This window comes from Charadrius vociferus, unplaced genomic scaffold, assembly GCF_000708025.1.
Source record: "Charadrius vociferus isolate BGI_N301 unplaced genomic scaffold, ASM70802v2 scaffold14, whole genome shotgun sequence".
NCBI classification, from domain to species: domain Eukaryota; kingdom Metazoa; phylum Chordata; class Aves; order Charadriiformes; family Charadriidae; genus Charadrius; species Charadrius vociferus.
Window position 1 is genome coordinate 5,406,227 of NW_009648876.1, and position 27,369 is coordinate 5,433,595.

At 39.2% G+C, this 27,369-nt stretch overlaps 1 protein-coding gene across 1 annotated transcript in view; it reads left to right on the top strand.

Moving 5' to 3' along the window:
* The window catches only part of NUBPL (nucleotide binding protein-like), a 90,830-nt gene extending 76,294 nt beyond the window's left edge, over window positions 1–14,536 (top strand). Inside the window, exons 11-13 of the mRNA XM_009887005.1 lie at window positions 434–554; window positions 4,419–4,501; window positions 14,474–14,536. Of these exons, the coding sequence (XP_009885307.1) occupies window positions 434–554; window positions 4,419–4,501; window positions 14,474–14,536 (267 nt within the window). The remainder of the gene's footprint in view (window positions 1–433; window positions 555–4,418; window positions 4,502–14,473) is intronic.
* The last annotated feature ends 12,833 nt before the right edge of the window (window positions 14,537–27,369 follow it).

The window sequence follows — 27,369 nt, forward strand, 5'->3', positions numbered from 1 at the left end:
ACATCTGATTGTGTCACTTCTTGTAATAGTGTGTTTTTATTTTGTGTTTCCTGAAACTGCAAATTACAAAGGTATAAAACACAACATGAAAATTCTTCTGGTATTCAGAGTTCAAAAATGAAATACTGGCAGGGAGAGTTCTTGGAAAGATAGTGCTGTACAAGAGGTACTTTTTCTTACAAATAAGTTTCTTAATGTTTTGAAAGCTGTAACTGTGAAAAATTTGAAATAATGCACAAATGATAGTGAAACTGAGATGACTAATGAGAGTTGATAATGATATTCGCGAGTCTGATATTCCTGCTACTTCCCATTGTAAATGAGTACTCTTTGTTGATTCTTTGTTGATAATTTCTCCTTTATTGTCTGAGATGAATAGTGGAAATACCGATGCTTGAATCCCAGGTTTGACCGTTCCTTTCTTTTACAACAGGTTTTAGGACTAGTTCAAAATATGAGTGTTTTCCAGTGTCCCAAATGTAAGCATGAGACGCACATTTTCGGAGCTGATGGTGTAAGAGATCTAGCAAAAACCCTTGGATTGGATATTTTAGGTAAGGCTATAGAAATGGGTGTAGTTTTGAAGAAAAATGTAATGGCGTGCTTGAGGGAAGCATTAACTGAAGTGTGGAACTTCATAATCCTAGATTATTCTATATTCAGACGGTGTTCAAATATAATGGAACTAATAACTTAAGTAGCTGAATGTCACAATTTTTGTATGCTCTATTCCTTATCAGGATCATTCTTGTAAATGGGATGTGGACTGCGTATGATGATGCTTCGGTTGCATCTTAAATCTCTTTTGAGTTATAAACAATCCAGAACATGAATTGTTTTGATATTGATGTGCTACATTGCCTGAAAATCATTAGTGATCATACACCAATTTTTACAAATAACTGAGAATTCTATTTGGTCTTGTAAAACATACCTAAACTCTGTCAATAGAAGTTTTCTCATTTATTTCATTTAAATGAATGAGTTGTTACATACTGAAACAAATACTGAAATGCAGTCCCTTAAAGCAGGGTTTTTTTTTTTTATGCCCATATGAAGATATCATGACTCTTGTACGGAAGCAAGCAGACTGTAATGATTGTATTTAAGTGTTGAGATTGAAAGAATACACTGAATTGCAAAATGTTCTTTCAAAAGAAAATTTATCTTTATTGAAAACAAAAATTAGCCATGATTAAACAGTCTGGCATGCCTATAAGCTCAAATATGCATTGGTCTTTAAAACATACATTGCTATTTTTAAAAGGCGTATTTTCAACCTGTGCTACCAGTAAAAAAAAAAATCAGAATATAACACAGCGTAATTAAGTTGGTAAATGGGATAATTGCATGTGCTAATGATGTGTTTCCATGTATTACTATAATTATCTCAATGATTTTCCATAGCTAATTCATTAAAAAGAACCAGGAAGCTCACTTAGAAAGATCAACACAAAAACATCAAGGTCTGACATAAACTTAAGATAGCAAGGCAGCACATAATTAAAGACATGCTTTTGGGCTATCTTTTACTTTTCTGAATATATAACGAGTTATGATCAGAGCCCGGGGGACTTCTGCAGCCCTGGGTTATGTGGGTGGATGCAGATCCTCTGCAAGCGGTTGAATCAAGCACGCATTTAGATACACAAGCACAAATGATGTGCCATGCCGTTGGTCCCACAGATGGGTTTTGTTATTCCCTGTGAGGGCAGAACTGATTGTGATTGTATTTAATTAGGAGTGGTGCGAGATATTTACAAGTTTAGCAGGGGATGAATGAGTTGTATGAAGAAACACAGAGGGAAGTTTACCTTAGTGTGGTCTTTCACTGACAGTTTGAATATTAAGGTTAATGCCTCAAGGGTTAAATTTAGAATTACAGTACTTGATCTGATTAGTATGCTCGTCCTTACAGGGATGACCATTGCATAATAATACATATGGTATTATAAGAATTACTGCTTATAGATACTACGTTAACCTATTCCAAATGGAAGTTTTATGCCAACGTTATTTGAATTCTGCCCAAAAGCCTTGAGAATTATTTTTATATATATATAAAAAATGTATATATTTTACGTCAGTATTTCTAAGTTTATTTTGCATATATTTTGCAACACCTGTAGCTGTTCTGTTTGGTCGACTAAGCACCTAGTCCTCTCGGGAAACCTGACAAAGTTTTAGTTTCGATGATAACATCTTGAAGCATTCTGCAAGCTGACAATGTGCAGCATAGAAAAGTATTTTCCTTTTATTTGCTCAGAAGTGGCTGCCTTTAATATTATTGAATGCCTCCTTTATTTTTGTTTATGACAGAAGACAATTAGCAGTTGGCAGTACACCTTTCAGTGTAGTTCATTATTTCATATACTTTTGATTGTGTTGTGTTTTTATTGTGAAAGAGTGCCAAAGTTTGTGAGAAAGACTCTGTTGCTGGTTGTTTCTCTCCCTGTCTCTGAAATTCCCGTATTTTGCTTGCTTTATTTTTTTTTTTGTGTTAGGTCACCAGAAAGCTATACAATTGAGATACATAATGCTGAGATAATAATTTCTGTACACACCATCCTGACCTTTGTACTTTTCAAACTGTGTCTGGTAATAGAAACAGCAACCGTGATTCTCAGATTATTTTGTTTCACTTCCTACCATAAATTCTAATTATTCTCAGCACTTACCCTTTCTTTGCAGTCAGCAGTAATTGTTGCTATCAGAAAAACTTACCGTGGCAAGTTCCCATCATGTTCTGTAGTGAAGAATAGTGCAAAAACTTCATCTTCCTCAAACCTTTATCACCCAAACATGTGCAGATACTTTTGCTGTCTTTACGGTTCTGCTTGATGTATAACGTTTTGATTTTTTTTTTTTTAATCAAATGCATTTTGCTTTGTCTTCTGACTTGCACTTTTGCTCATACAAGTCCTGTTAAGCTCCTGTTGTACCAGCACATCTTTGTCAGTATGAGTAAGAAAAGAGAGAGGCTGCCATTTTGTAGTAGGACAGTTCTTTTTGGAATTCACTGAGAGTTAAGCGGATAGTGAAGAAGTGTTTTTTCATTAACAAAACATCCTTGGGAAAAAGTGAAGATTAGTTTCTGCAAAGAATAATGGTAGGAACTAGCTTCTGAGAGATTTGCGAAGTTGTTGTTATCTATTAAGAAAGTTTAAGGTTAAAAAACTTTTAAAGGATCCCTAAATATTATTTTTATGAATAAATGAACAGACTTTTATGCCTAAAGAAATTTATTCATGACCAAAACAAATAAGAAACAATTAAATTTGAAGGAAATGGACTGTAATCATCATAAATAACAAATTGAAGTTCTTCGAAGATTCAGCTCGCTAATCATGGAAGCACAGCTTTTGTGTTTGCGATTTGTTTGGGTTTTTTGTTTGTATTCCTGCTTACTTTGGTTCTGTTTTTTTTAATCTCTTACACTATGTCAATTTTCAAACAGTTTTTTTAATGTTTCTTTTTCTGACTGTATTGAACTTCAGTAATTTACACTGGCCTTGCTTTGGGTTAAATAAATGTTGCTGAAGTGTACGACTTAAACTGATACAGTTTCTGAGACCAGTCAAGATTGAAGTAAGTGAAGGCTGTTCTGTCTCCCGATGTAAAATGTAGCTGTATCTTCCAGCAAAAGAAAATTGGTCTTCATTTCACTTCATAATTTTCTATGGAGCAATGAACTAAACATGGGAACTTCAAGTTTTCTTTAGCGCTGAAAAACTGTATTTCAGAAAGTAAGTTTCAAAATGGAATGGGGCTGCTAATTGATTCTCCTTTAGAGCGTTCCTTTCCTCTCTGACAGTTCCTGTTCGTTATAAAAGCAGACTATAAAGAAGATTTCTATTGGAAAGAAGAATGAACTGAATAGTTGTCTACCTTTTAATTGGATCCAAGGCCTAATAAGGACAATAACAAATGCTATTATTTGGAAATTAAGTATTCAAAGAAGTCTTTGAGCAGTGATTAAAATCTTAAAACAGCACTGAAAAGAATATACAATGAGGAGATAGGCTGAACAGCGAATTGCATGATGAGCATTTGCCTAACACTCAAGCGATTTATTTTTTTTTTTTATGTACGCAAAATAATTTGTATCTCAGCCTGTGTTTTCCTGTGTGTTGAAGAGGCAAAAAAGCAAACTGCCTTCTCTAATAAATTGCTACAAAGCATAGTCCTGCCTATTCAGAGAATGAAAAGTCCAAAATGTGTTTGGCATTAATCTTTCTGGATGTATAGAAATTGTACCGCAGCCAATTTTTATTTTAAATGCTTATTTTTTGAGATTAGGTAATTCAAAGTATATACTAAACTGGAATTTGATTTCAAGTCACTTTAGGGCTATTTTAATGAAACGTTTAAGAACTATTAGGTCTTCACATATGTGTGTCTTGATATTTTTGATACAGGAGACATTCCACTGCATGTTAATATACGGGAAACGTGTGATTCCGGACAACCTGTTGTGGTCTCGCAGCCTCAAAGCGATGCGGTAAGTTTGATACACTGTACTTGAAATAACAAAAGCCCTCCCCCAAAAGTGAATGGAGAGTGCTTCTCGTTACTGCTGTTCGAAAAGAAATGTGTATCTGAGTGTAACTTAGGGAAATAAAGTAAAAGAGGGTAGTATCATCAAGTAACTCACGCCCTTCATTTTGGAATGCTGGTCTTCCATTCTGCTTCTGTAGGTGTGTTTTTGTTTTAAGTAGTCTGAATCATTGAGCATAGCGAGGATTTGATCCAGGTTCTGGCATGCCAAGAAGAGGAAGGTCAGTGTCAAGCCTCATGAGACCTTGCAGCTAATGTAGGTCCTCTAAAACTGTCAGTTGAGACTTCGGTAGTTGAGCCTGGAAACTGTCAAAGGGTCCTATCAAAAGATGTTTGGAACAAAACCTGCGTATTGTCAGTACCTGGGTTGTTTTTAGCAGGAAGTGGAGCAATTTACACACAAGAGGAAATGGATTTTTTGGTGCATTTACCATAACAGTTTATTGCCAAAGGAAAATATGAGTTGTTGAGGTGGTGGGAGTCAAATATGCAAGTCTGTAAAGAAAAGCAGTTGCACACATAAAACTTCACTGACACTGAAGAGTAAGATTTTCCTGGCTAGTATTTTCTTTCTCCTCTGCTGGAGTTAGTCCGCCGGGCACTGTAAGGCGGGGTGTTGTCTGCCACATTGTGTTTGCACAGTATATGGCATGATGCAGCCTCACTCTTAACTGCTGCTTAAATGTTACTGTAAAAAAAAAAAGTTATTAATGCTGAATAGATGGTAGAATCAATTAGAGATAAGGTAGAACGTACCTCTTAATATCGGTAACCTTTCTAATGTCATCATTGCTAGGCACATGCTGACATATTTTTTTTCCTTCCTACTCTTTTGAAAGAAAAAAACAAACAGGTGGATTAACACTGTTAATCCAGTGTTATTAACATACTGATTGGGATTCTGGAGGAACAATAACAGTCTTAAAATTGTAATACATCATTTTGTTTTGAAAGAGAAGCAGCAGCACTATGGTATGTTGATTTCTAATTTAATGTGATATTTTTGCTAGGCTTGGGCAAGGCCCATGCTGATCCTCTGTAGAATAATGCAGTGATCGTGAGTCTAGATCATCGTGAAAACGAATCATTCTAATCAATATGGTAGTTTCTATCTGGGAAGTTTGATCAGCAGTGCGAAGGTTTGAATAGATGCATGGCTTAGGTTAAAGTTGAAGCAAAACAGCTGAGCAAACTAAGATAGAAGGCTCACAGCTCACAGTATCCGAAATCTATAATAACCAAGGGTCTGTAGCCTGCAGGACTATCAATTTAAAAATTCAGACATGTAAGATAGCATTCTGAAAAAGACAAGAAAGTCTGTTGTGTTGCCATCTGTTCCTCCTTAGACTATGTTCTTGGTAATGAAAGGAGGGGTTATAAGCACCATTTGTGGCAATTAAGTTAAATATGAGGAGGAATAAAGATTGACAAATAAGTCTGACTCTGGGGAAAACTTCTAATATTCTTCTCTGCCATTGTGTCTGTGAGATAATCATTCTCCTCAGAGAATGAGTGTTTTTTAGATGTCACTGATCTCTACAGAATAAAAAAGAATTTCCCTTTATCCCTGCTTGGCTTCTCATTTTAAAGACAGAAAATGATTGTTGTTCTCTTATATTTTAAAAGAAAAATTAAATTCTTAGCACATAACTGGTGGTGGGAGAGGTCATACAAGGTCAGATTCTAATCTTTAATACATGACAGCCATTGCCATGTTTCTCAAATAAACTAAAATTGTGGCTATTCATGCATGAACAATCACAATTTTTCAGATAGAGAACAATGTGCGCAGAGCTGCTGAAATTATCTCTGCTCTTGTCCCCTAAATTTACAGGTTTTTTAAAATACAAAATTCTGTGCTGTTTCTGTTAGAACACGCTTACAGATCAAAAGCAGAATCATAGAACTGAAATAATACCTAGTAGATTCAAACAGTGGGGAATAAGGGTGGTGATTGACTTCTCAGAAACCCAGCATGCTGTCACACCTTCTAAGCTCTGTCAAGACTAGAATAAACCGTGTTTCTAAAATATGTTAGCTAATACTTTTTTTGCTTACACACCTGCCATGGGCTTCAACTTACCTTGCTGATATATAAAAATACAGCTCTCACTCCACACTAGAATTTTAAAATGTGTAAGCAAACTTGTCTAAATTTGTTATTTTAAAGCTTAGATCTAGTTGGTGGAAAAGGGGTGTTTCCTTTTCACAACTGGCAGGGAAATTACTACCAAATAAAGAAAATTACTTGTAGAATTGTGCATGTGTGAACTTAGAAAGTTCTTCCTCAGGGAAGGCACAGGATACATAAGACTCGTCTACTTATGGAAAGGGCTGACTATATAGCTAAAGGATGTGAAAGTTTAATGGCTGGAGTTCTGTCCTGGTGAAGATTGAGACAGTCCCCACAGAGAAATAAACAGTGCTGGTAAAATGATTTTGCTCTTGGTATAATGTTGTCTATGTTAGTGTTCCTGTCAGATTAGTTGTTTAAAATTGTGGCTTTTTTAAACACTCTTAATTGACAAAACGTTTTTACGTGCTATAGAAATGGAATACTGCTGTACTCACGTGTTAGCCTAAATGGCACGGACTAGTGTAACAGAAAGAGAGCAGACACACTGCAGGAATGGGGAGGGATGTAAGATCCTCTGCAAGAAGCTAATAATTTCTTAGCTTAATCAACAGTGGAGGACTTTCCAGGCCCTTCTGGAAATAATTGAGAGTCTTGGGAGCATTTTCCTCCTCCATGAAGCTGTGGAAGTAGATTTGCTGACCAGGGCTTCATTTTTTTTTCCTCACCCAAACATGTGAGAGAGTCTCTAGACAGCAAAAGCTAGTAAAGGAAAATCAGGAACACTGCTAAAATGGTAGAATAGGGAAAACAGATGAGGAATCACTGAAACCAGGTGGTTTCATCATGCTCAGATGTAGGGGAACCTGCTCGGGATCATGAGAAGGAACCAGCAGCAAAACAGGTGTTTGAAAGAGGCATCCTGAGACTTGTGGATAAGAGGGCTAGAAACACAGCAAGAGATGCAGAACATGATTAATTGCAGTGGAGTCATTCTTCCACCTAATGAGTTGTTCCAATGCCTGGTGAACTCTCCATCAACACTGGTGGAAAAGATAAGTAAAGGTTCCAAAGAGCTCTTCCATCTGTGAGCACAAAGCCCAGAGAGGTATGGGACAGTTGGTGGTTCCATCTTGTGAGGACTTCCTGCTAGAAACTTCTGGGCATATCCCAGCCTTGATGGCACAGTGGATTTGTGAATATCTTGCTAGAACAGACAGGCTAGCTGTGATTGAGCACCAAACTCCCATCTGTCTCAAGATCAAAGAAGCAGCTTAAGCAAATACAAAACACATTTGCTGTACCAGTGTGCCCATTCACCTTCTAAAGCTAGGAATTCTTGTTGGGATAGACATTTCAGGCAGTAGAAATGCTGGAGGCTGAGGCAAGCAGTAGATGTTGTCTCTCATCTGCTTGTCTTGGGAATGAGGTAATTAAAAAAAAAAATAAAATTGTGGAGGAGAGATGATACACCTCTAACGTTCAGGAGGGATAGGGTATTCAAGGCAGCAGAGAAGTCATGAAATAATGAAGTTTAGATTTCACCTTCTTCCCCTTCTCCATTATTAAAGAGATAGTGAGCCCTCATAGCAGAAAGAGTAAAATACATGATCGCTTTTAGAAAAAACGAACAACTTCCAGGAAACATGTAATGGTCAGTTAGTTCCTTAGTGTTTTCTTGACACATATTGTTATGGAAAACATTTGGAATCTATTAAGGAAAAATACTTTGAGTTCATCCTCTTGTTCCATAAAAATCAAGTGGAGTATATTGGGAAAGCAGGGGAAGATGAAAGGAAGCAAACCTGATGAATCATATATAGCTTGGAGTGTTGGATCCCCAGATCACACAGCCTTTTGCAGGTATGCACAAACTTACATGCAGTATGGTGAGGAATTTATGAGTTGTGTAGGAGAAGAGCCAAACTTGTCCTGGAGCAAGGAAACCAGGACCTGGAGCTGGAAAACATGCTTAATGTCATCCTGTCCAGCTTGTGATAAAGACCAGTGTATGATACAAACCCCACATACTTCCTGGGGGAGGTTCTCTTACTGTCTAGTTCACATTTAACAATGTGAAATGTATTCAGCCCTCTTGCAAATTTCATATACTCATATATACCGGTGAAGGATTTTGCAGCCAGTAAATTACACACAGATCTATAAGGGGAGAGAAAAAGCTCAGTCAGGTGGAAAGCAGGGGCATAAGGCATCAGCAGTCTGACGTAACAGAGGAAAGTAAGTCTGGTTAAAAATCCCTTTTCAATTAAATTAGAAATGTTACACACTTTACTGTGGTATTATCCAAAGAGACAGGTGGAATTTGTATTCAGAAGGACTTGTTTTTGTAGAGCTCTATGAAAAGGTGATGTGTGAGTAGGGTGAAAATGCACAACCTTTTAAAGCTTGCAAGAAATAGTTGAAAAAGTGAAGTAGTGGTAGCAAATAATGTTTGCTGTTGTTTAGCTGTCATCAATAATTCCATTTAAAGAGTGGTCTCTCCAGGGTGTGATATCTTTTAAAGAACAGCAAACCCTGGAGAAGGCTGGATGATATGATTTATAATGTGCCTTATCATCAAGGCTTCGTTTGAACGATCACAGTAGCATTTGCTATGTGTAAGTTCGAATCCTTCATTCAGGGTGTAGATAGTACAATGCATCATCAGACCCTCATTTATGCTTCACTCTGCTGAAGAAAATGCTGAGTGGTAGGATAGTCTGTTTGAAGGATGTTACTATATTGCATTTGAATTGCACTGTTCTACTTAACCATGTTTTCTGGGCAGCATGTCTTTTTTGATGTAGGTAATGGCACCTGAGTGATGTACATGCATAATGGCACCTTGGGGCTAGCACTGTTTCCCAGCTGAGGCTCCCTCAGAGGACAGCTTGGCTTTTGAACTGCTGATATATAGGATAAACAGGAAATTTCCCATGGGCACTAAGGATTTTTTTTGAGGTATCAGATTCAGGAAGCATCCAGTTTACTTACCCTTCTCTTCCAGTACACGTTATAATTTATGGATTGACTTTTATCATCTAATTAAGTCACCTTTCTGGGTTGAGACTTCATTGTAGCTTGGCAGGAGTTGCTAATACACGCAAAGAAGAATCTTAGGGTAGAACTGCCCTGAGGAGGACAGAGTGGGAAAGGCTGCGGGCCTCTTGCATCTATCAAGAATTTCTCTGGGTGACATGAAGCTTTTATCTGAATTGGAAGCTCATTTGAAGCTGTGTTTATCATCATGCTTTTAGTGCCTTCTGAGTTGACCACAGTAAAATACAGACATCGGAGGGCCATTCCGGTCATGCACTGAAGGTTAGAGTTGTGTCAAAGTAACAAGCAGTTTCCATGGAAATTAAAGCTATTTAAAAATCTGATTGAACTGGAAAATGGACTGTGGTTGAGCAAAGAGAGTGCTAATAAGAACAAAAGCTATCACCTATCATTTTCTTGCAGATAGTAGCTAAGTCCTTGTTATAGCCACTGTTTGCTTAGTTGCTCATGGTTGCTAGTTTCCTCTAGAAATGAATGAAATATAAGCCCCTAACAGCTCAGATGAGCAGATTTAAATACCTTATCCGTCATTAGAGGTATACTGGCATCCACAGCATTTGGCATTCCAGACAGTCAGGACTTGCATAGGTCCTCCCTTGGTTTGCTGGGCTGGATAAAGCATCTGAGTAGTCCTGGAGTCTCATAATCACAAACAGAAGCTAGAAACCATGTCAGTACTGGGATTTACACTCTATGGTGTGTTTGGCTCACCACCAAGGGATGGGATCAGTATGCTTTTTCTGAGTTGCTGGTCTGAAGTTGTTTGTATGCAGTGGTTTGGGTGAAGGCGAATGTGATATTGGCTCCTACCTGTTTTGACTTTGTTGATGGGTAAATTGTATTCTGTATTTGTGTGGCCATTGCACAGGACACTGGAAGCTGCTGTGGTGAGCCGTTTGCAGGCCAAGATCTGCACTTCAGTGAAAGGCAAACTAGCAGGTCGAGCCAAGCCAATCCATGAGAACAGGGCAGAGTCAGCTGTGACTCGTATGGTCAGTTTGCAGTAATCTTGGCAGTGATGCATACTTCCCTCATGGGTATGATTTTTAAGGCGAGTGAAATGCCATAACTGAAAGCTCGTGTTTCTTTAGGAGTACTGTAGGGCTTAATTAGATGAGCTAATAAAAAGACTTGAGTTTAAATCTACTCCATGTCTATTATCCCGTGACAGAGTAATGAATCAGGATGTTCTGATTATTTAGGCTAAGTAGGACTTTTCAGTCTTTTTCCTGATGAACTTCATTATTAGTTCTCTGTTTCCTACTTCAAGATCTACGCTGTTATTAGTCACTTCATCATCTGCTGTGCCCTTTCAGTCCTGAGGAGGTTTGTGATTTCAAAAATGCTGCCCTGTTTTCTGGCAGTGTTTGTACCAGTGTTTGAGAGGAGAACAGTCTCTCGCGTGGCCATTACCCAGCTCTTTCAACTCTCTGAACGTCACCTTCCACCTCTACCTCTGCTCTCCCCAGTGCTCCTCAGATCCCATCTAGGCAGCGTTTGTAAGGAACAAGTCTGGTCACTTTGAGCATTCTCTCTTCCTGTGCACTACTCTTTCATCCTCTCAAAGCAGGGAGAATGTTTGGCTTCCAGCTAACTGTTATGTTACTGTTAAATATGAAGTTGTCCATCTGCAAAAAAATGCTTTCAGAAAGACAGTCTATAAACCACTCCTTTAGAGCTTCCAAACCATAAAGGGAAAAACCGATCTGTAAAGTTCACTTTTATCCTATTAAAATGAAAATGGTTGTGAGCAATGAATAAGAACTCATGCTTTACTATTTCTCCTTTGGCTTTCCACCTGAAAAGGAAATAAAAAACCCTATCAATTTTCAATTGCAATCCATCTTCTTTTGCTTAATAATGATGGAGTAAACAGCTGAACTGAGCTGTGCTCTCAGTCTATAGATGCTGATTGAAAAGATCATGAGTAGGAGCAAACATTCAATACGTGTAGGGTTGTTTTTATGTAATGAAAGGTGTATTGACAGTCACTGAGATTCTGTTTAGACCTTTCACATATGTATGTTGATGTATGTTACTGCTGATAGACAGGTCCTCACTCATGGCTGTATGATTTGTTCAAAGATAGGAAAGTAAGGCTCGAAAAGTTGATTTTGTCAAAGGTTACTGGTGGAGTTCTGTAAGGACATGTATGAGATACTGTTCTGTTCAACATAGAAAGTAGTGGTCTAGGCAAACAAAAAAGATGCTTAGCAGGTAAGACTGATTGCTGGTAACACTAGGGCTAGGTAATGTTAGCATGCTGGCTACAAAGAATTGCACCAGGAACCTCCTGTTACGAAGTGACAGATCAGCTACTTGGCAAATGAAAGTCAGTGTACATTGTGAAATTGTTGCCCAGATACTCATTAACAGTGTTTTGGGGGAAAATAATTTATTGGGATCTTGACAACGGGTAACACATGAGCAATCAAGTCTCCCAGGAAGGATATCTGGTTGCTCTCTGGATGGCTGTGGAAGTCTGTGTTCCAAGGACCCTTGCCAATGGTCTCTTCAGCTGGATCAAGTGAGATTCCCTGAACTGCTGTTCAGCTCAGTTTTAACAATGCAGCTAGTCCGTGGTCCTATATCGCTTCTACAGCATATGCATGATCTGTTGGTGCTGATTATCTTGATTTTTGTACAGAACATCTCCCGTCTTAACTATGTGCAAAACCACTGTCCTATGTTACTATTTCTGCACCCACAAGAACAGTTTCTATAGTGTATTTCTAATTCTCTGTACAGTTTGGTCAACTCTGGAGCAGAAACAGCCTGGGCAGTCTCTAAAAGGGGACAGATTTTCTATGCAGGTTATTAATTGGCTCATTAAAACACGTGAACTGATCCGTGCAAAGTGGGAGCTGCCTGTGGGACTCTTCAAGATAGTCCAAAATTCCCACCTGGAGCACTCCTACACAGATTAGTGAAATACTTAACTGCAAAGGCAGCTTGACTAAAGTCTATCACCTTATTTCAAGTTGATCAATTATCTCATCTGTGCAGGTGGCTAAGCTGGGGAGTAGCTGGACCACCCGGGGGATTAACAGCTAAGTGTTGTGGGGGTTGCAGCTGGGGCTACCCAGCTGCGCTGCAATTATACCCATAGGAGAAGTCTGAATTTCATGCTTGTGACTTAAGTTCTGTACTTCTTGCCACAGAGTCACGCATATGGGAGAAAACAATCCTGGTTTGGCGTCTGCATTCCTTACAAACTTGGAAAATGTCTTGACTTTAGTTTTAAGGTGATGTGAGCACAGAGACTATGAGGTGCTGAGCCTGGGAGTGCCAGGAAAGAAAACCCTACAAGCCAGGACCAAACCCTAGATGAGAAGAAGACATGTTAGGGATGCCTGGCCCAGCAAAAGGCTGCCACCTGGTTCAGACCAGTGACACTTGGTGCTAGTGGCCCAACTGAGAGACTGACCTCTTCCTGCCCCTCAAGTCTGGCCTCAGGCATATATCAACTTGTTTGCTATTTTAAAGGCTCGTCAGGGATACAAGGTCTAACTCGAGGTTAGAACCGTCTAAGAGTGCTGCAGGAGGCAGGAGAGATTGGTGCTGTAGGGAATATTCTGGTGATTTCTTCTAGTAAAGCAGGGAAGGTCGTCAGTGTGGGCTCCATATGCAGACGTACCTGAGAAGGTGAAGAAGTACTGTGGTTATAGTCTACCAGAGCAGAAGCAAGCTGAATAGCAGGGGAGTTTTCTGTTGTACTAGAGAACCACAGAACATGGTGCAAAAGCTGGAAATTGAAACGTGACAAGTTCAAATTATACATCAGGTGTACATTTTTAACAATGAAAGTAAATTCTGGAACAATGTATAAGATTATATATATACGCACACACAAAGATACTCCTTTCATTGAAAATATTTATATCAAGATTGGAGACCTTTCTAAAAGGCATGTTCCATTTCAACTGCAAGTTGTTCAGCTTGGTGCAGGAATTATTTGGTTTCATTTTGTGATTTGTTCTGTGTTGGACCTTAGGCAGTGTTTTTATAGGTCTCTTGACATTAAATTTATGAATATTTAACGTTAGTCTGATCATGGTCCTAGCTGTGTCATTTTTTTAAAAGAAGGATGCCTGTTTGGGCGGTTCCTGATAGTCTTACAGTTCTGTGCTCTTCTGCCCTCCAACTTGGAGCACCCGACCAAATGCCATAGGTGGTGTGAGAGGGAGATCTTGTTGTACGGATTCTAGTGCTGCAGAATTAGTTCTTTCTTATACCCACTTTAGTCTCTTGGAAAGATGTCTCTTTTTTTGAAAATGCTTTAATTTTTAATGTCTGTATAGAAAATTCTGTAGTGTAGGCCGTAATGAATTAATTATTTTTTTTTAATGTCATTGCTTTCTTGAATTTTCTATCTCAGTCCTCTACGCTGCACATCTCGGTCTTCAGGGTGAGGGAAGTTTATAACTAATAGTACCTGTGGGACTAAAGAGTCTCTTTCCTTCTGAACACCTTGTCTCCAGAAGTATATTGATTCTGTTTGCTGTTTAAAACAGATTGTTCAGTCTGGTTCCAGTCTCAGAATAATGCTAAAGTTAGATTTTATGTGGCCTGCCCCCCAGGATTTTAAATAGTGCTTGTACTTGTTTTATGTATTAATGCATCATTTTTCCTGAATACAAAACTGGCTGAATTGAGCCCGTTTATTGTAACATTTTTCTTTTCCTTTGAATGTGTGTGAAACAACATATAACCTAACAAGATGTAAAATACTCCTTTTTATAGAAAATGAAAGGTGCTAAATATATGTTTCTGTTTTTACAGGCTAAAGCCTATCTAAAGATAGCTAAGGAAATAGTAAGACGACTGCCAGTACCGCCTGCTTGAAGTGTTTATCACTGAAATGTACAAAAAAATGAGCTTTTGGTGCGACCAATGCAGAAGAGTCCTGCTACCTAATTATGTGGATGCCATATTTTAGTTCTAAGAACTTTTTTTAGGAGTTAATTTACCAGAATTGAAATTATAATTGTGATATTTACTGTTTTTCAAATCATTATTTGGCCATGTCCAAATGGGTTGAAGTATGCAAAAGATGATGACAATATCTAACTGCTGGACTGTAACATCATCAAGCAAGAAGGGATGAAGTACATTTTTCACGTGTCCTGTTTTAAGATAAAGAATGAAAATCAACTGCTCCAGCCAAGCAGAATGAGGAGAGGGGTGCCAAGGCGTAAGTCCTGCTTAAAAAATGACATTTGCAATACTCTAATTTCTGTCAATTTTGGTTCAACTTTTTACTTTGTTAACGACCAGACTGACGTTAAGTTCTGCAAAATTTTAAGAAGCAAGTTCAGTTATGTAACTGCAATCTTCTGTGTGTTCATCTTAAAGGAAAATAAAAAATTCCACATATAATCTGAAGAGTTCTTGTGATGGATCGTGAGCAAATTCATTCATTATTGGGTAACATTTGATCATGAGGCCATTTGCAGTTTAGTGGAGAATGGATTACATGAACCTGAGGCTTATTTCTTGACTGCTGTGTATTATAATGGACCTGGAGAGAAGACTAGGTGACCAGAGCCTTCACTCAAAACCAGACCTTGTGCCTAAGCTCAGTTTGCCAGCGGATGCAAATGATCAAGATAAATTAAATTTATGGCTGCATATTCCTATTACAGTGCAGCAACTTGGAATTTGAGTATAAAGATGTATTTTTGAAGTAAAGAAAAATTTGGTCTTCAAACCCTGTGGCCTTCTGGTTTGTTTTTTTACCGCCTTGTATCTCTGCGATCTTTATTTTTGTGTTGGTGTGTGGAAGAATATGCCTTCAGAGAATGAGTCTCCATTTGCAATGAGATGTTTGAGTTGACATTTAGGCTTTTTCATTTACATGATCAAGTATGGGTATCTTAAACATACATCTTAACCATACCATACTGGGAATTTAACCATACTAGGGAATTCTGCTGTTGACCTCTGTGGGATCAAGATTTTCTGTGTACTCCAGATAATTATTCATAATTTTGGATGTAGTTGTTTTGTCTTATTGAAGTGATACAACATAAAAAGTTGATATACATTTACATTAAGAATATTTAAGTAATATGTACCCAGAATTTACATGGAAAAGCTAGAAACAAATTACGGGTTAAATTTCAAGCTTAGGTGATTTTGTAAACATGTAAATTATGTAGTCCGAAACTCCTGATTTTTTTTTGCTTCAAGTGAATCTCTGAACATCCTTGCCTGCACCCTCCCCCATGAGTTCTCATATGAGTGTTCAGCTTTTTCAGTAGCATATTACCCCAGGCCTGTAGAATTGTCATGATTATTCACATCCTTTCAGTTGTCTAATGTTTTACAAAAATTAAAGCTGGCTTAGTGTTCTGCCCTTTCATATTTTATTGATAACTTATTGGTTTTTTAAATTGAGTTTTACCGCTACACATATTATTTATTCAGTTCTGCTTTACATATTGTAATCGTTGATATGTATGTCTAGAAATAATCCTGTGGTTGTTTTGGCATAGTATAATCATAAATTTCAGTGGAAAAACAGGGATTTCTGACTGTGTTTTAGCAAAAGACTGTGATACTCTCTGAATTTTGGTATTTATTATTTTCTTTCTGTTAAAAAGAATGTCTCTGACACCCAGTTCATGTTGAGACTGGGTGAACAATCAGTATACAGATATAAGGTTGCTTGTTTTCTGTTTCTTTTCTTTCTCATTATTTCTTGGGTTAGTTGAGGGATGAAATTTGATTTCAAATATCCTTTTATTTTTACTCCTTTTTACGTTTTTTTCCCCCCTTTTAATTAAGTCCTGTTGTTTTGCTCTGTTGAATCTTTCATCTGCAGAACTATTTTGAATGCCTTTATCAAGAAGAAACTGGTTATAATGATTAAATATACTTTCTAAGCCAATCTGAAAATTCATATTTAACATTTTAGGGGAAGGATTGCACAATGTAGTAGGCGAAACCTGATTTATTGATTAAAAATTGTCCGTTATGTTAAAAGATATATATAATTGTGTGGAGTGGGTAGGAACATTTCTGCATTTAAGGATAGCAACGGTCAAACCAATTTTAAAATGAGAACATACTTGCTTTACTTTCCTCATTCTCATGAGTGAAAAAGTGTCTGTTTCCCAGCCCTTCTCCTGCAAAGGAAATGAAGAGCGTTGACAGTGTTATTGCTACTTAATGTTATAGAAATGCATACTCGTGGTTTTTTTGTTATACAGTACACTCTTAAATACATATTAGTGAATTCTATTCAACATGCTAGACTTGAGATGATAGTACATAAAATCACTGATGTAAGTTATTGGATCGGGGGTGGTGGTGGTTGGATCAGTCGGAGGTTGAGCAGGAGACAGTGGCATTTAACCGTAGTTTATAAATAGAGATTATAGAACTTGACACACAGTGTTGTTTGCTCTTTTCAACTCCAATTTTTTACTTTCATTTCTGTGATATTTCCTAGTGTGCCAGTATGTTTTTTCTAAAAATGTTAATCCTGGCAACAGGACCTGGCTTTCTGGAGCTGTATGGGTAGCTGCTCTTTGCTCAGGAGCAGTGGAGACTTACTGCAAAATGTCTGTCGTTGTGCGTTACCAGCACAGAATTATTAAAGTCTGTAACTCTGCAAGCGGCAGTCACACGCTGCAGGATCCCACAGAGGAAGAGAAGGAAGGAGGAAGGCTGGGGAGGTGTGGGGCCAAGCAGGCAGGAGTGGGGACAGGCGCGAGTTTTACCTCCTGTCTAGGTTAAGAGCAAAATTCCCACAGTTGCCTTGCATCACTGTCAGAGTTATTTTGGCTTTCACGACACGGCCCTGCGTTTGGTGACCACCGTTCTTGTGTTTGCAGATAATTCCTCTTGTTTCTTGGGTGAGGAGCATATGGGCTGTGTCTTAACACACTGTGTCTCCTGGCTCACAGAAGTTTTGGGTTTGATGAAATTGAAGCTGAAAGAGGGTACAGAATTGTTTGTGTCAGTGAAGTATTTTGCTGTAAAATTTTTGCCGCTGCGTTCAGGTCATTGTGAACTGTTTAGCCTTCGAGACCAGGGTTTGTATAATCCTTCAGATATTAAATTTCTCACCACAACAACAAAATTATTAATTGTTATTTGAAGTTATGAGAGGAAACTAGTTTGCAAATCAGTTTTTCTCAACTAAAACATTTTGACTTTAACCTACAACCCATTTTAGTTGCTCTGATTGGTGATCGTGGTGATGAAGTAATGTTAATACAGAGAAAAAATGGCAGAAGCAGGTAATCTTCAATGTATTAAGAAAAACCCCTTCTAATTCTCAACTTGCTTGAAATTAGTTTGACTCACTTGGCTGCAATGCAGCAGGTGAATCCCCCCATAATATCTTTCTCTAGTAAGAATATGGTTTTCACCTCGACCTGACTCCCTGTTGGGTTTTCCCCATGTATGGGGCTGTTGGTGTCGATGAGGGTAGTTTGATCCGAGGCAGGTGCTACATTCTCATTTGTTGGTAAACTTTTTTCAGGCTATTATTGGGCCCCCTAATGTAAACCAAAGGCTGCCATCAAAGAGGGAAAGAAAGGAGTAAAGAAGGGGTGAATCTTATGCTAGTGGGAATATCTCCAGGTTCCCAGAGACCCTGCTGTAATAATACTGTGTTTGCAGGTGCAAGAATGTATGTGGGAGAATAACAGCAGGAGAGCAACAAGAAAGGAAAACCCTTCTGTTGCTTAGGTGAAAGATTAAAGAGCTGTGAGAGACTCTGCGGGCTATGGAACTGATGTGCAAAGGCTAAGGCACCAAAGATGCTGTGTGACAATATAATAGGGATTTCAGTACTTACTCGAGCTGTGCAAAGCTTCTGTCGGAGCATCCCCAAAGCCGAGACTGGCATATGAGCTCCGTACCCATGTAACCCAGTTCACAGGCACTTCTCTTGTCCTTCCAGATACCATTGGTGGGGATAGGATAGTTTTCCATGAGGTTTGCAGTATTTGCCCAAGGTGCAAGAAACTTGTTCTACGCCTGGCTTTGGCCGAGAAGGTTCAAATCCATAGCTCCTAAACTTAGGAGAGGTCCTTGGCCACCTGGCTTAGTCTTTTTGAAGGACCATCAAGGAGCTTTCATCGCTTCTTCTGATAAAACTGTATCACTTGTGGAAGAAATAAGGAACATCATCATAATCACAGCTGATTATTTTTTTAATCTATTGACTTGGGCTAGACTGTGATCCTTGCTCCAGCTTTATTGATGATTTTTACCTAACGAGTCTGTGAATAAAATGATCCATTCTGAGGGTAATGTCTGGCACTGTAGCTGCTTACAGGCTTGAGAAAATGCCGGGAGGTTCTGTGTTTGCATCTTGATACCCACGTGTCATTTTAGTTTCTCATGGCCACATCTGGGCCTATATTGCTCTCGTCATTCTTATTTAACAGGAATGCTTCCTAGTGGAGATGGTTGGTAGAAAGGCTCCTGTTTAAGGACGCTTTACAATAAGATGAATCTAAATTGCTGATTTAATTTCAGAATTGACTTATAATGGCAGGAGTTATAATGATGATTTTATTTTATTTGGCAGCATATCAGCCGAAGCACCGGTATGTCAGCCACATGTCACAAAAACACAGCAAAAGAAAAAATTCATTCCGAAAGTAGTTTTCAGCCTAAATTTAAGACTTATCTTTTTTTGTGGGTTCTATTTTACATTATAAAGATATTAAGTCTGAAGAAAAGGTATATTCAGAGGTCTGTATTTTTCCATTATCTTCACGTATTCAGGGAGGCTTTTATTTTCAGGAAGAAGAGGACAGGCACAGCCTGTCATTCCTTATGCACCTATTCCTCTTGCTTTCTTTATTTGTATGAGTCTGGATCTGAATACCCACTTTAATCAATGCAAATAAATGACTTCTCCTAGGGAGGACGTGAGTCTTCGAATGAGCAAGTGGGGGGAAGAACATCTGTTGTCCTTTAGCATCGTTTTGAGGGCTTACAGATTTATGTGAAGTGTTTTCACTCATACCACTGGGATTTTCTAAAACTTGTGTTATTTCCTGTGGTCCAGAGGTTTTTGTCTTTTCTATGAGAGAAAGAGAGGAGAGTCCTCACACTTGCCTCCCCCATGTATGCTTCCTGTTACTGAACAAGGTCTATTTTAAGAATACAAACTCTGGTTACTTTTTCTGAAAAGCGTTAGCTTATTTCTAATGACTTTCTAATGGTACTTGCGAATTCTTTTTCTTTCTTTCTTTTCAGGGATTTTTTTTTTTTCGAAATTAATTTTGAAGAAATGCCATAATGTATTTTTAAAGCCCAGTTTGGCTGCATGTTTGGGAGAAACGAACAGGGTGAGAAACTATCTTATTAAGCCAAGCCCGTATTCTGTAGATTTTAATTTTGGAGTGTTCCTCCAGTGTGTAAATGTTGCAAGTATTTTTACATCTCATTAAGGGAAACTTGTTAAAACGAACAAAAGTTCAGGAGCCCAAACGCTTTCCTGCTCTGCAGTAAGCACTTTGAGGGTGGCGTGAGATGTGTCTGCAGGCTGGTCAGACAGGCCAGGATGAGTTGTTTTATCTGCTGAATCAGGAAGTTTCCACATGTCTCTTTTTAGAGGAGGAATTTCCATATAAACGGGCTTTTGTCTGTGATACCTTGAGGCCTCTAATTAATTACATTTCGGATGGAGTCGGGAGGGTTTGGGTTCACACTCCCCGCTTCCTCCTGCAGGATAATAGGACCCAATGGCTGTTTTGGAGAGTTACTTTTTAAAACAAGTGTTAAAAGGCTGGGAAAATGTGCCTCGTAAGCATCTAGGCTTTGAAAACTTAGTCTAATAAACCCACATTTATTTGTGAGTGCCAGCACTACTGGCATCTCTTTTGTAATGCCTTAATATCCTAAGCTTTTAGAAAGCCTGTGAATTTGTTGCTTGTTTGCACGTTTTTATAAATGCGTGTTTTACAAATGCAGGTCTTATTAACACAGACACTGCTACTTCACTTTCGTCTTAATTTCTCTACAGTGTAAATAAAGCTCTTTTTCTAAAGCAGTTTTTCTTGACTGTTGGTAACAGATCTAGAAAGTTATTCCTCTAGAGAAACGAATGACGGGGCTGTTTGCTGCTCAATGCCTTCTTCCCTCTTGGGTTAGTATAGGAAATTGTAATCTCTGTCTCGGTGAATGCTGTTGGTTTTGTTACCCTGATGGGAAATCTATCTTCACTAATACAAAATGAAACTGCTGATAAAATGCCTTTTAATTATTAAGAACTTGTATCTGATGAGCATTGAAAACAGTACACGCTAGAGTAATTTATTTAAAATATTCCTATTTTTACACTTCTTAAGTATGGTTTTAAAGAAAGCAGTAGTAATAATGGTGTTTGGACAAACTCTCTGCTGTTGAAATGGATTGCTTTCTACTGGCTGAAAAGGTCTGCCATTTTCACAAGGAAATATGACTCATACAAGTTAAGTATTATTCACCAGCAGTGCCGTGTCCAGAATCCTGTATATGAATGTGCAGTAGCAGGTGACAGGAGGGAAGAGATGACATACCAGTATTTGCCTGGAATGACCTCATGCCAGGAAGCAATAGGAATTTGTTTGGCACAGCAAAAATCCAAGCCGAATTACATTTGTAGCGAAGGCAGATGGGTCAGGGCAAAGCAGGGGATGTGTTATTAGTTTGTAAACGTGACCGCCATATGAAAGGAAATGTAACATTTATACTGTCAGAAACAAAATTGGGAATGTATTTGTCCCACTTCTGCCAGAAATGTACAGTCAGGGAGTAGGTGACCTGGGGCGCCTGGCACCCCAGGGACATGTCGATCCTGGTGCTTCAGGGATGCGGCGGGACAGAATCATCAGATCTCTGCAGATCGTCAAGAGTCCTTGTTTATGACATGATTTTTGCATGTTAGGGAACCTATTGAAAATTATATTTGCCAGTGAATAGTTAAAGCCAGTTGCCACAGATCACTACTTGAGAAATGGGACATCTCAGTTCCTGGTTGGTATGTTCTGCGTCGGATAACGTGCCGTCTCCTGGGGTGGTGGGTTATTAAAGTCAGTGTTTTAGCTGTCTTTACCACAGGAGCTGAAGTTGAATACAATAGCAAGATTCCTAATCACTGCAGAGTGACACTTGGGCAATACCAACAACCAAGGAGTTGTTTTTTTTTTTGAATACCTGACTGAATTACTGTACAGAGCTTAACATAGAGTAACCTGAAGTTTCATCCTATTCCAGTAATTTTTTTCTACACAGTGTGTTTCACATTTCCTTTTCCAGCACTTTACTAGTGTCGGTTGGTCAGATAAAGATAAAAGATTTATGTACAGGGGCTCCTAGAGGGAATTTCATACTTTGAAGTGAGATTATATGGTTTTCTTCAAAACAAGATGATGAACGATGGGGTGGTTCTTTCTTTTCTGCTTAGTTTTCAGGAACTACAGTCACCATAAGATAAGATATCAGTTGGATGTAATTTTGGATAGTCAGATTGGAACTCTTCTAACCAGGTGCTAATCATATCTTGAGAATACAAACACACAAGCAGCATAAAGCTTTGGGGTTTTTTTTTGTATATGGATGTCTTTATTTAACCTTATCTTCATTGGCATGGGAACAATAATGAACCATGGCAGATAAAATGCAGAGGACATTGGAGAAGCACATGAGTTAATTGTCACGGTTAAGGACCATGAAAACATATGTGTTGAACCCAGACTGCTGCTGCAGCGTGTGCGTGCACCGGCACCAGAGGAGCCAGCAGCATTCAAACAGTGCCACAGGAGTTTCTACTTCCGAAGTGACCTCCAATCTCGTTCTGTGATCTGCTGTTGAGAAAAGTCACACCCTAAATGGTGACAGTGTAGAACCTTTAGACTGTACATTCGCGTGTCCCTAACTCGGGAAGTGACTCACCGAATGTTTGTTCTTCACATTGTGATCTCCTCTCCCCAGGAAAACAGGTATCTGTTTACCTCGTAATGTATCAGTGCTTCTTATCAGGCTGTACGATATCCCTGCCGGGGCTGGCACTGGTCAATATTTGTTGGTAGCTGGTGTTCTGTTTGTAGAAGGACAGTTACTGTGTGTAATACTTGGGAACCACGTTCTGAAATTGCACCTGGCTGCACCTGGCAGTTGTTATGGGCTTTGATTGTTGCTTTGATTTACTTTCAGTTTGAGTAACACTGTGTTATTCGTAGGCAACGTGTGGCCCTGCAACCCTAAAGTGTTACTCATTCAGAAGGTGAAGTCCTGCCCCAAGAATGACCCTCCAGCGGTGACACCTTGGCCTGGTCCCCCCGGGCACTGGGGGAGTGTGGCGATGGCAGAGCTGTCCATGCTCCTCTTTGCCACAAAGGACTTAGTAGGCCCTGTTGGGACACAGGGATAACTGAGGGTGGATGAAATGGTATGAGGAGATGGCCTTCCATGTTGTGTTTGGACGTAAGCCTAGTACGGAAGGAAACTTGGAGGAAAGCTGGAACCTCTCTACTGTTTCTCTGTCCTTTTCACAAGGAACACCCCTCTTTTGCAGCCTTGTAAATCAGCAGTTTTAAGTCACGTGGCTTTGACAAACTGTATTTTTATTGTTTGTGTTATTGTAATCATAAAAAGGTAAGCAGACCTTCTCTGTGCATTTAACCCATACCTATGTTGCATATTATTCTTCGATTAGGTTGAATATGTCCTGATATTTTTGCAGCGTTATATTCTGGTTGCCTGTTAACAGACCGATCACTGATTATTTTAGTAACGTTACTTACTGCAGCACTTTGTAAAATAGATAATTATTTCCCCCTGTATATATTATGAAAATGCCCCAATGCCCTGTTGCGCATCCATGTGTGCAGTACCTCTCTTGCTTTCCATTGGGGCTCAGTTGGAAAAATGCAAGAAGAAATACACATTTGGTTTCTTTTTAACTAATTGTTGTATGTTTTTGCAAAATTCTTTTCTTATTCTAACATGCTTTTCAAGCAATACTCATAGCAAAAGTCAGACATTTCTAACTAATATGCTTTTATTGTTCTCCAGATTCTTTTGAGAGTGTGTTATTCATCATCTTTAAAAAGAACTGTTTTCTTTTCAAGCAGTGGCAGTGTTTATTACGTTCAACTAAGAAAGAAAACTCAGAAAAGTGTTTATAATACAGTTTTATAGTTTCTGATGCGGTATGTGAAATGCATATTGCCTGTAATCTGTGCTCTCCAGCTTAGTGCTACTAAAATACAAAATAATAAAGCCTGGCATCCATGGAGAAGAAGTGGTCAACACAAAATTATTTGTAGCGGAGAGAAGGTAAGAAGTCGCCTGCGTCTCAAAGCCAAGCCCTAAGAGTAGTGATCTCTGCAAATTAAAAATATTATGACTTGTATTCACTAGTTGTACATGAGAATTACGTTCACTCCTGCCATGTGTTGTGGAGAACTGGATCGCTGTCTCTCTGTAGGAGGCCAGTTACTGCTTGACAAGACCGGCAGCGGTGGAGTTTCCTAGCAATGAATGCCTTAGTCTTCAAGAGGATTATTGCATTTTGATTAAGATCAGTTTATTGACATTACTGTACACGAACAATTGGATTCAACCCTTGAAATTGCTGAATGTTGACCTCCGGGCATTTTGGCCCGTAAGACATCTGAGACTTTAATTTGGCAGGTGGTTGAAAAAAAATCATTGCCCGACCTCCGATCTGAGGCGCGGAGCTCTGCTGATGCATGGGGGAGGCAGGCAGCGCAGAACTTGCACTGATTCATCATCTCTCCTGGGAAACCTCTGGCGGGGCTCACTTCAAGCCTTGCTTTCCCCTAAGGGAGTTTTGAGCGTTCGTGCTTTTTTAACGAGCTACGTCGGAAGATACTCTTGTGAAGCAGCGATTCCGCAAGAGCAGAAATACTGTCAAAGCTAATTCATCCTGGAGCTTGTATTAACTGCTCATTACCAGTGTTTGTCATTATGTTTTCTTCAGCTGTTGTTTTGGTGTAAGCAATGTCAAGCGATCCGACAACAGCAGAAAATCACACTGCTTTCAGAGTGTTAGATGCAGTTTAAGTGTATTTCTAGCAGTTAGCAATCATCTGCAGACCAGCATCTCTTTGTGGGGGACATCCATTCGTGCAAACCGGTCCAGATTTCAGCCCAGTGGCGCTGCGTGCTGTGGTACCAACGCTGCTGTTTGGCTTGTGCGGTGCTGTGGACTTGCCCAGCTCCCTGCAAAGCAAACGTGGCGGAGTGTGGCTCTGCTCTGGGCCCTCAGCAGCACGCTGGCTCATCCCAGTCTGGTGCGGTGATTTGCATAGTCCTGCTAAAGAGATGCTTATATGGACTGCAAAACATTGCGTAAATGTTGGTGTTGGTGACATACACCCTGGGCCAACCCCCTTCAAAGGGTTACAGGGGCTCAAAGCACTATCTCCCTCTGGAAAGGGGAAGATCAGCCCCCTGAATTCACTCTAAGGGCCGTAAAAGGGAGGTGTTTTTCCTAATGTTTCTCAGTATGGGAAATTTTCCCAACCAAGTGACCCCTTGGGAGACAGAGAAGGCTGTGGGAACGGACTGCCAGCCCTGGGGCCCAGTGACAGGCTGAGCAAGGCTCATCTCCTGGAGCCCACCATGGGGGCATGGCCCATCCCTGCTGCTGCCTGATGGATTTCACCTGTTAATTCTCTGTGGGTTTTAAATCAAATCCAGGTGTTCCAGATCCCTTTTACGCCCTGCCCAGCCTTGCTTGCCTGTTCCTCGGGGCTGGTGAGAGATGTGCGTGTCGGGTGTGGTGTGCTCGGGTGCCACACCAACGGCGGGGGAAGGCGGTGACAGTTTTCAGTGAGGGACGAAGCTCTGCGTGCAATGGCGAGTACGGGGAGTGCATGGAAATACCGGCAATGGGGATGCACACGAGTCGGTGTGTGTTTGCCAACTAACTGCAGGTTTTGTTTAGAGGAAAATGTCCCGTAGAAGTGTGGTTTTCACTGGGAGGCAAGGAAGAGGGAGAGCAGAAGGCGTAAATAGTTGTGGTTGCAGAAAGCTCTCGCACATGTAACTAAGGCAATAATTCTCCAATTTAGAAATTTGAACTGGATCCTCTCTTACAGAGAGAAACATCACATATTTTTTTCTGACAATGGCTGTGAGAATCACCCATGCTGCCGTAACTTCCCAAAACAAGAGGATGTTCCTTCTTATATCTGTAATCTTGGAATTCTGTGTGGGGATGAAGTAACAGCCTTTACTAATCTAAAAGAAAGTAAGTGGCTCGGGAGCAGGATTTTTACCCCTGAGGTTCATTCTGCATTGCAAACAGCTTACAGATCACAAATATGTTTAGCTGCTGTGTCATGTAGAGTCACCTTTTTAACATCAGAGTAAAATCATGGCGGTAAACTCTTCAGCAGCTCGGCACAAACAATTTTGCGGTAGGGTGACCACCATTGCCTAGTCCTTCTGCACCATCAACAAGGTTGTTTCTTTAAGTGGCTGTAAAGGAATGAAACAACATGTAGCTGTTTGTCTCGTGATTATCTAATTATCTTTGATAGGAATAGGATTTAAAAATCAGATTATATTTCTTAGAAATTTGCTGAACTGTTTCTTTGCAACTAACCACACAAAACATGTAAACTGCACCCACAGAGAGACAGACACAAGAAAAATGAACACTTTTTTATTTTTTGGTAAAAAAATTCCCCCTCCAAAAGTCAATGACTTTCTTTTCATTGACTTTTCTTTTGGCTTTCATTATTAAAAAAAAAAAAAACCAACCACAAAACAACCCAAAGCTTGATGGTTCTTGCCTTTTCCTGCTTTCTTTAAGTGGCTCAGTTATTAAACAGAGAATGTTAAGCTACATCTTAGGTATAAGTTTGAAATATCAGGAGCTTTTGGAGCCAGCAGCAACATTTGGGTGAAGACTTTCAGAATGCACCAGTCCAAGCAGTATAGTCATTTGAGGTAGATTCCATTAATTTGGTTCTTATCCAGAAAATACCCTTTTTTCTTGGCTTTATCTTCGTGACAGATACCAAGAAACTTATGTTCCTCGATAATTTCGTATTTCATGTCTACCCATACAATATGTCACAAGAAGCTTTTTTCAAGACATTTATTTATTCTTCTAAAATATGTGTACATTTTACTTCACCTTTTCAAAACAGATCTGGTAATATTAAGGCTTTGATTTTCAAATTGGAATGAACTGCAGCTTATTTTGTAAGGATTCTTATTCCAAATTTTAGTATGTTGTATAGCGGGTCATTGTTACATTTATTTCTGCGTTCCTATTACGTGCGTGAATCTGAAAGGCTTTGACAAAAATAAATAGGTGCGCAATTGCTTCACATCTCTTGCTAAATACCTAATGATGGGATATATACCACATATAATTGCTTCTAAATTCAACTAATTGATTATGACTATGTTTTTGTAATGTTCTCTTCTAAAAGCATGCAATTTGCATTTCAGGATATGCTGCAACTTACATTCATAAAGCCATTATTTTGACCCAGCTTATGCTAATATTGAGTTTCAAAAAAGAAGAGTGAGCAATTCTCTACCCCCGTTTTAAAGCACAGTTGGTGCGGCTACGTAAAGTACCACACTGTCTACTGAAGAAGAGATTTGCCTTGCGACCTCTGGGTTTCTTTGTCTAGTTTTGAGAGAGCTTGATCGGACGCCCCTGAAGTCTCCCCCCC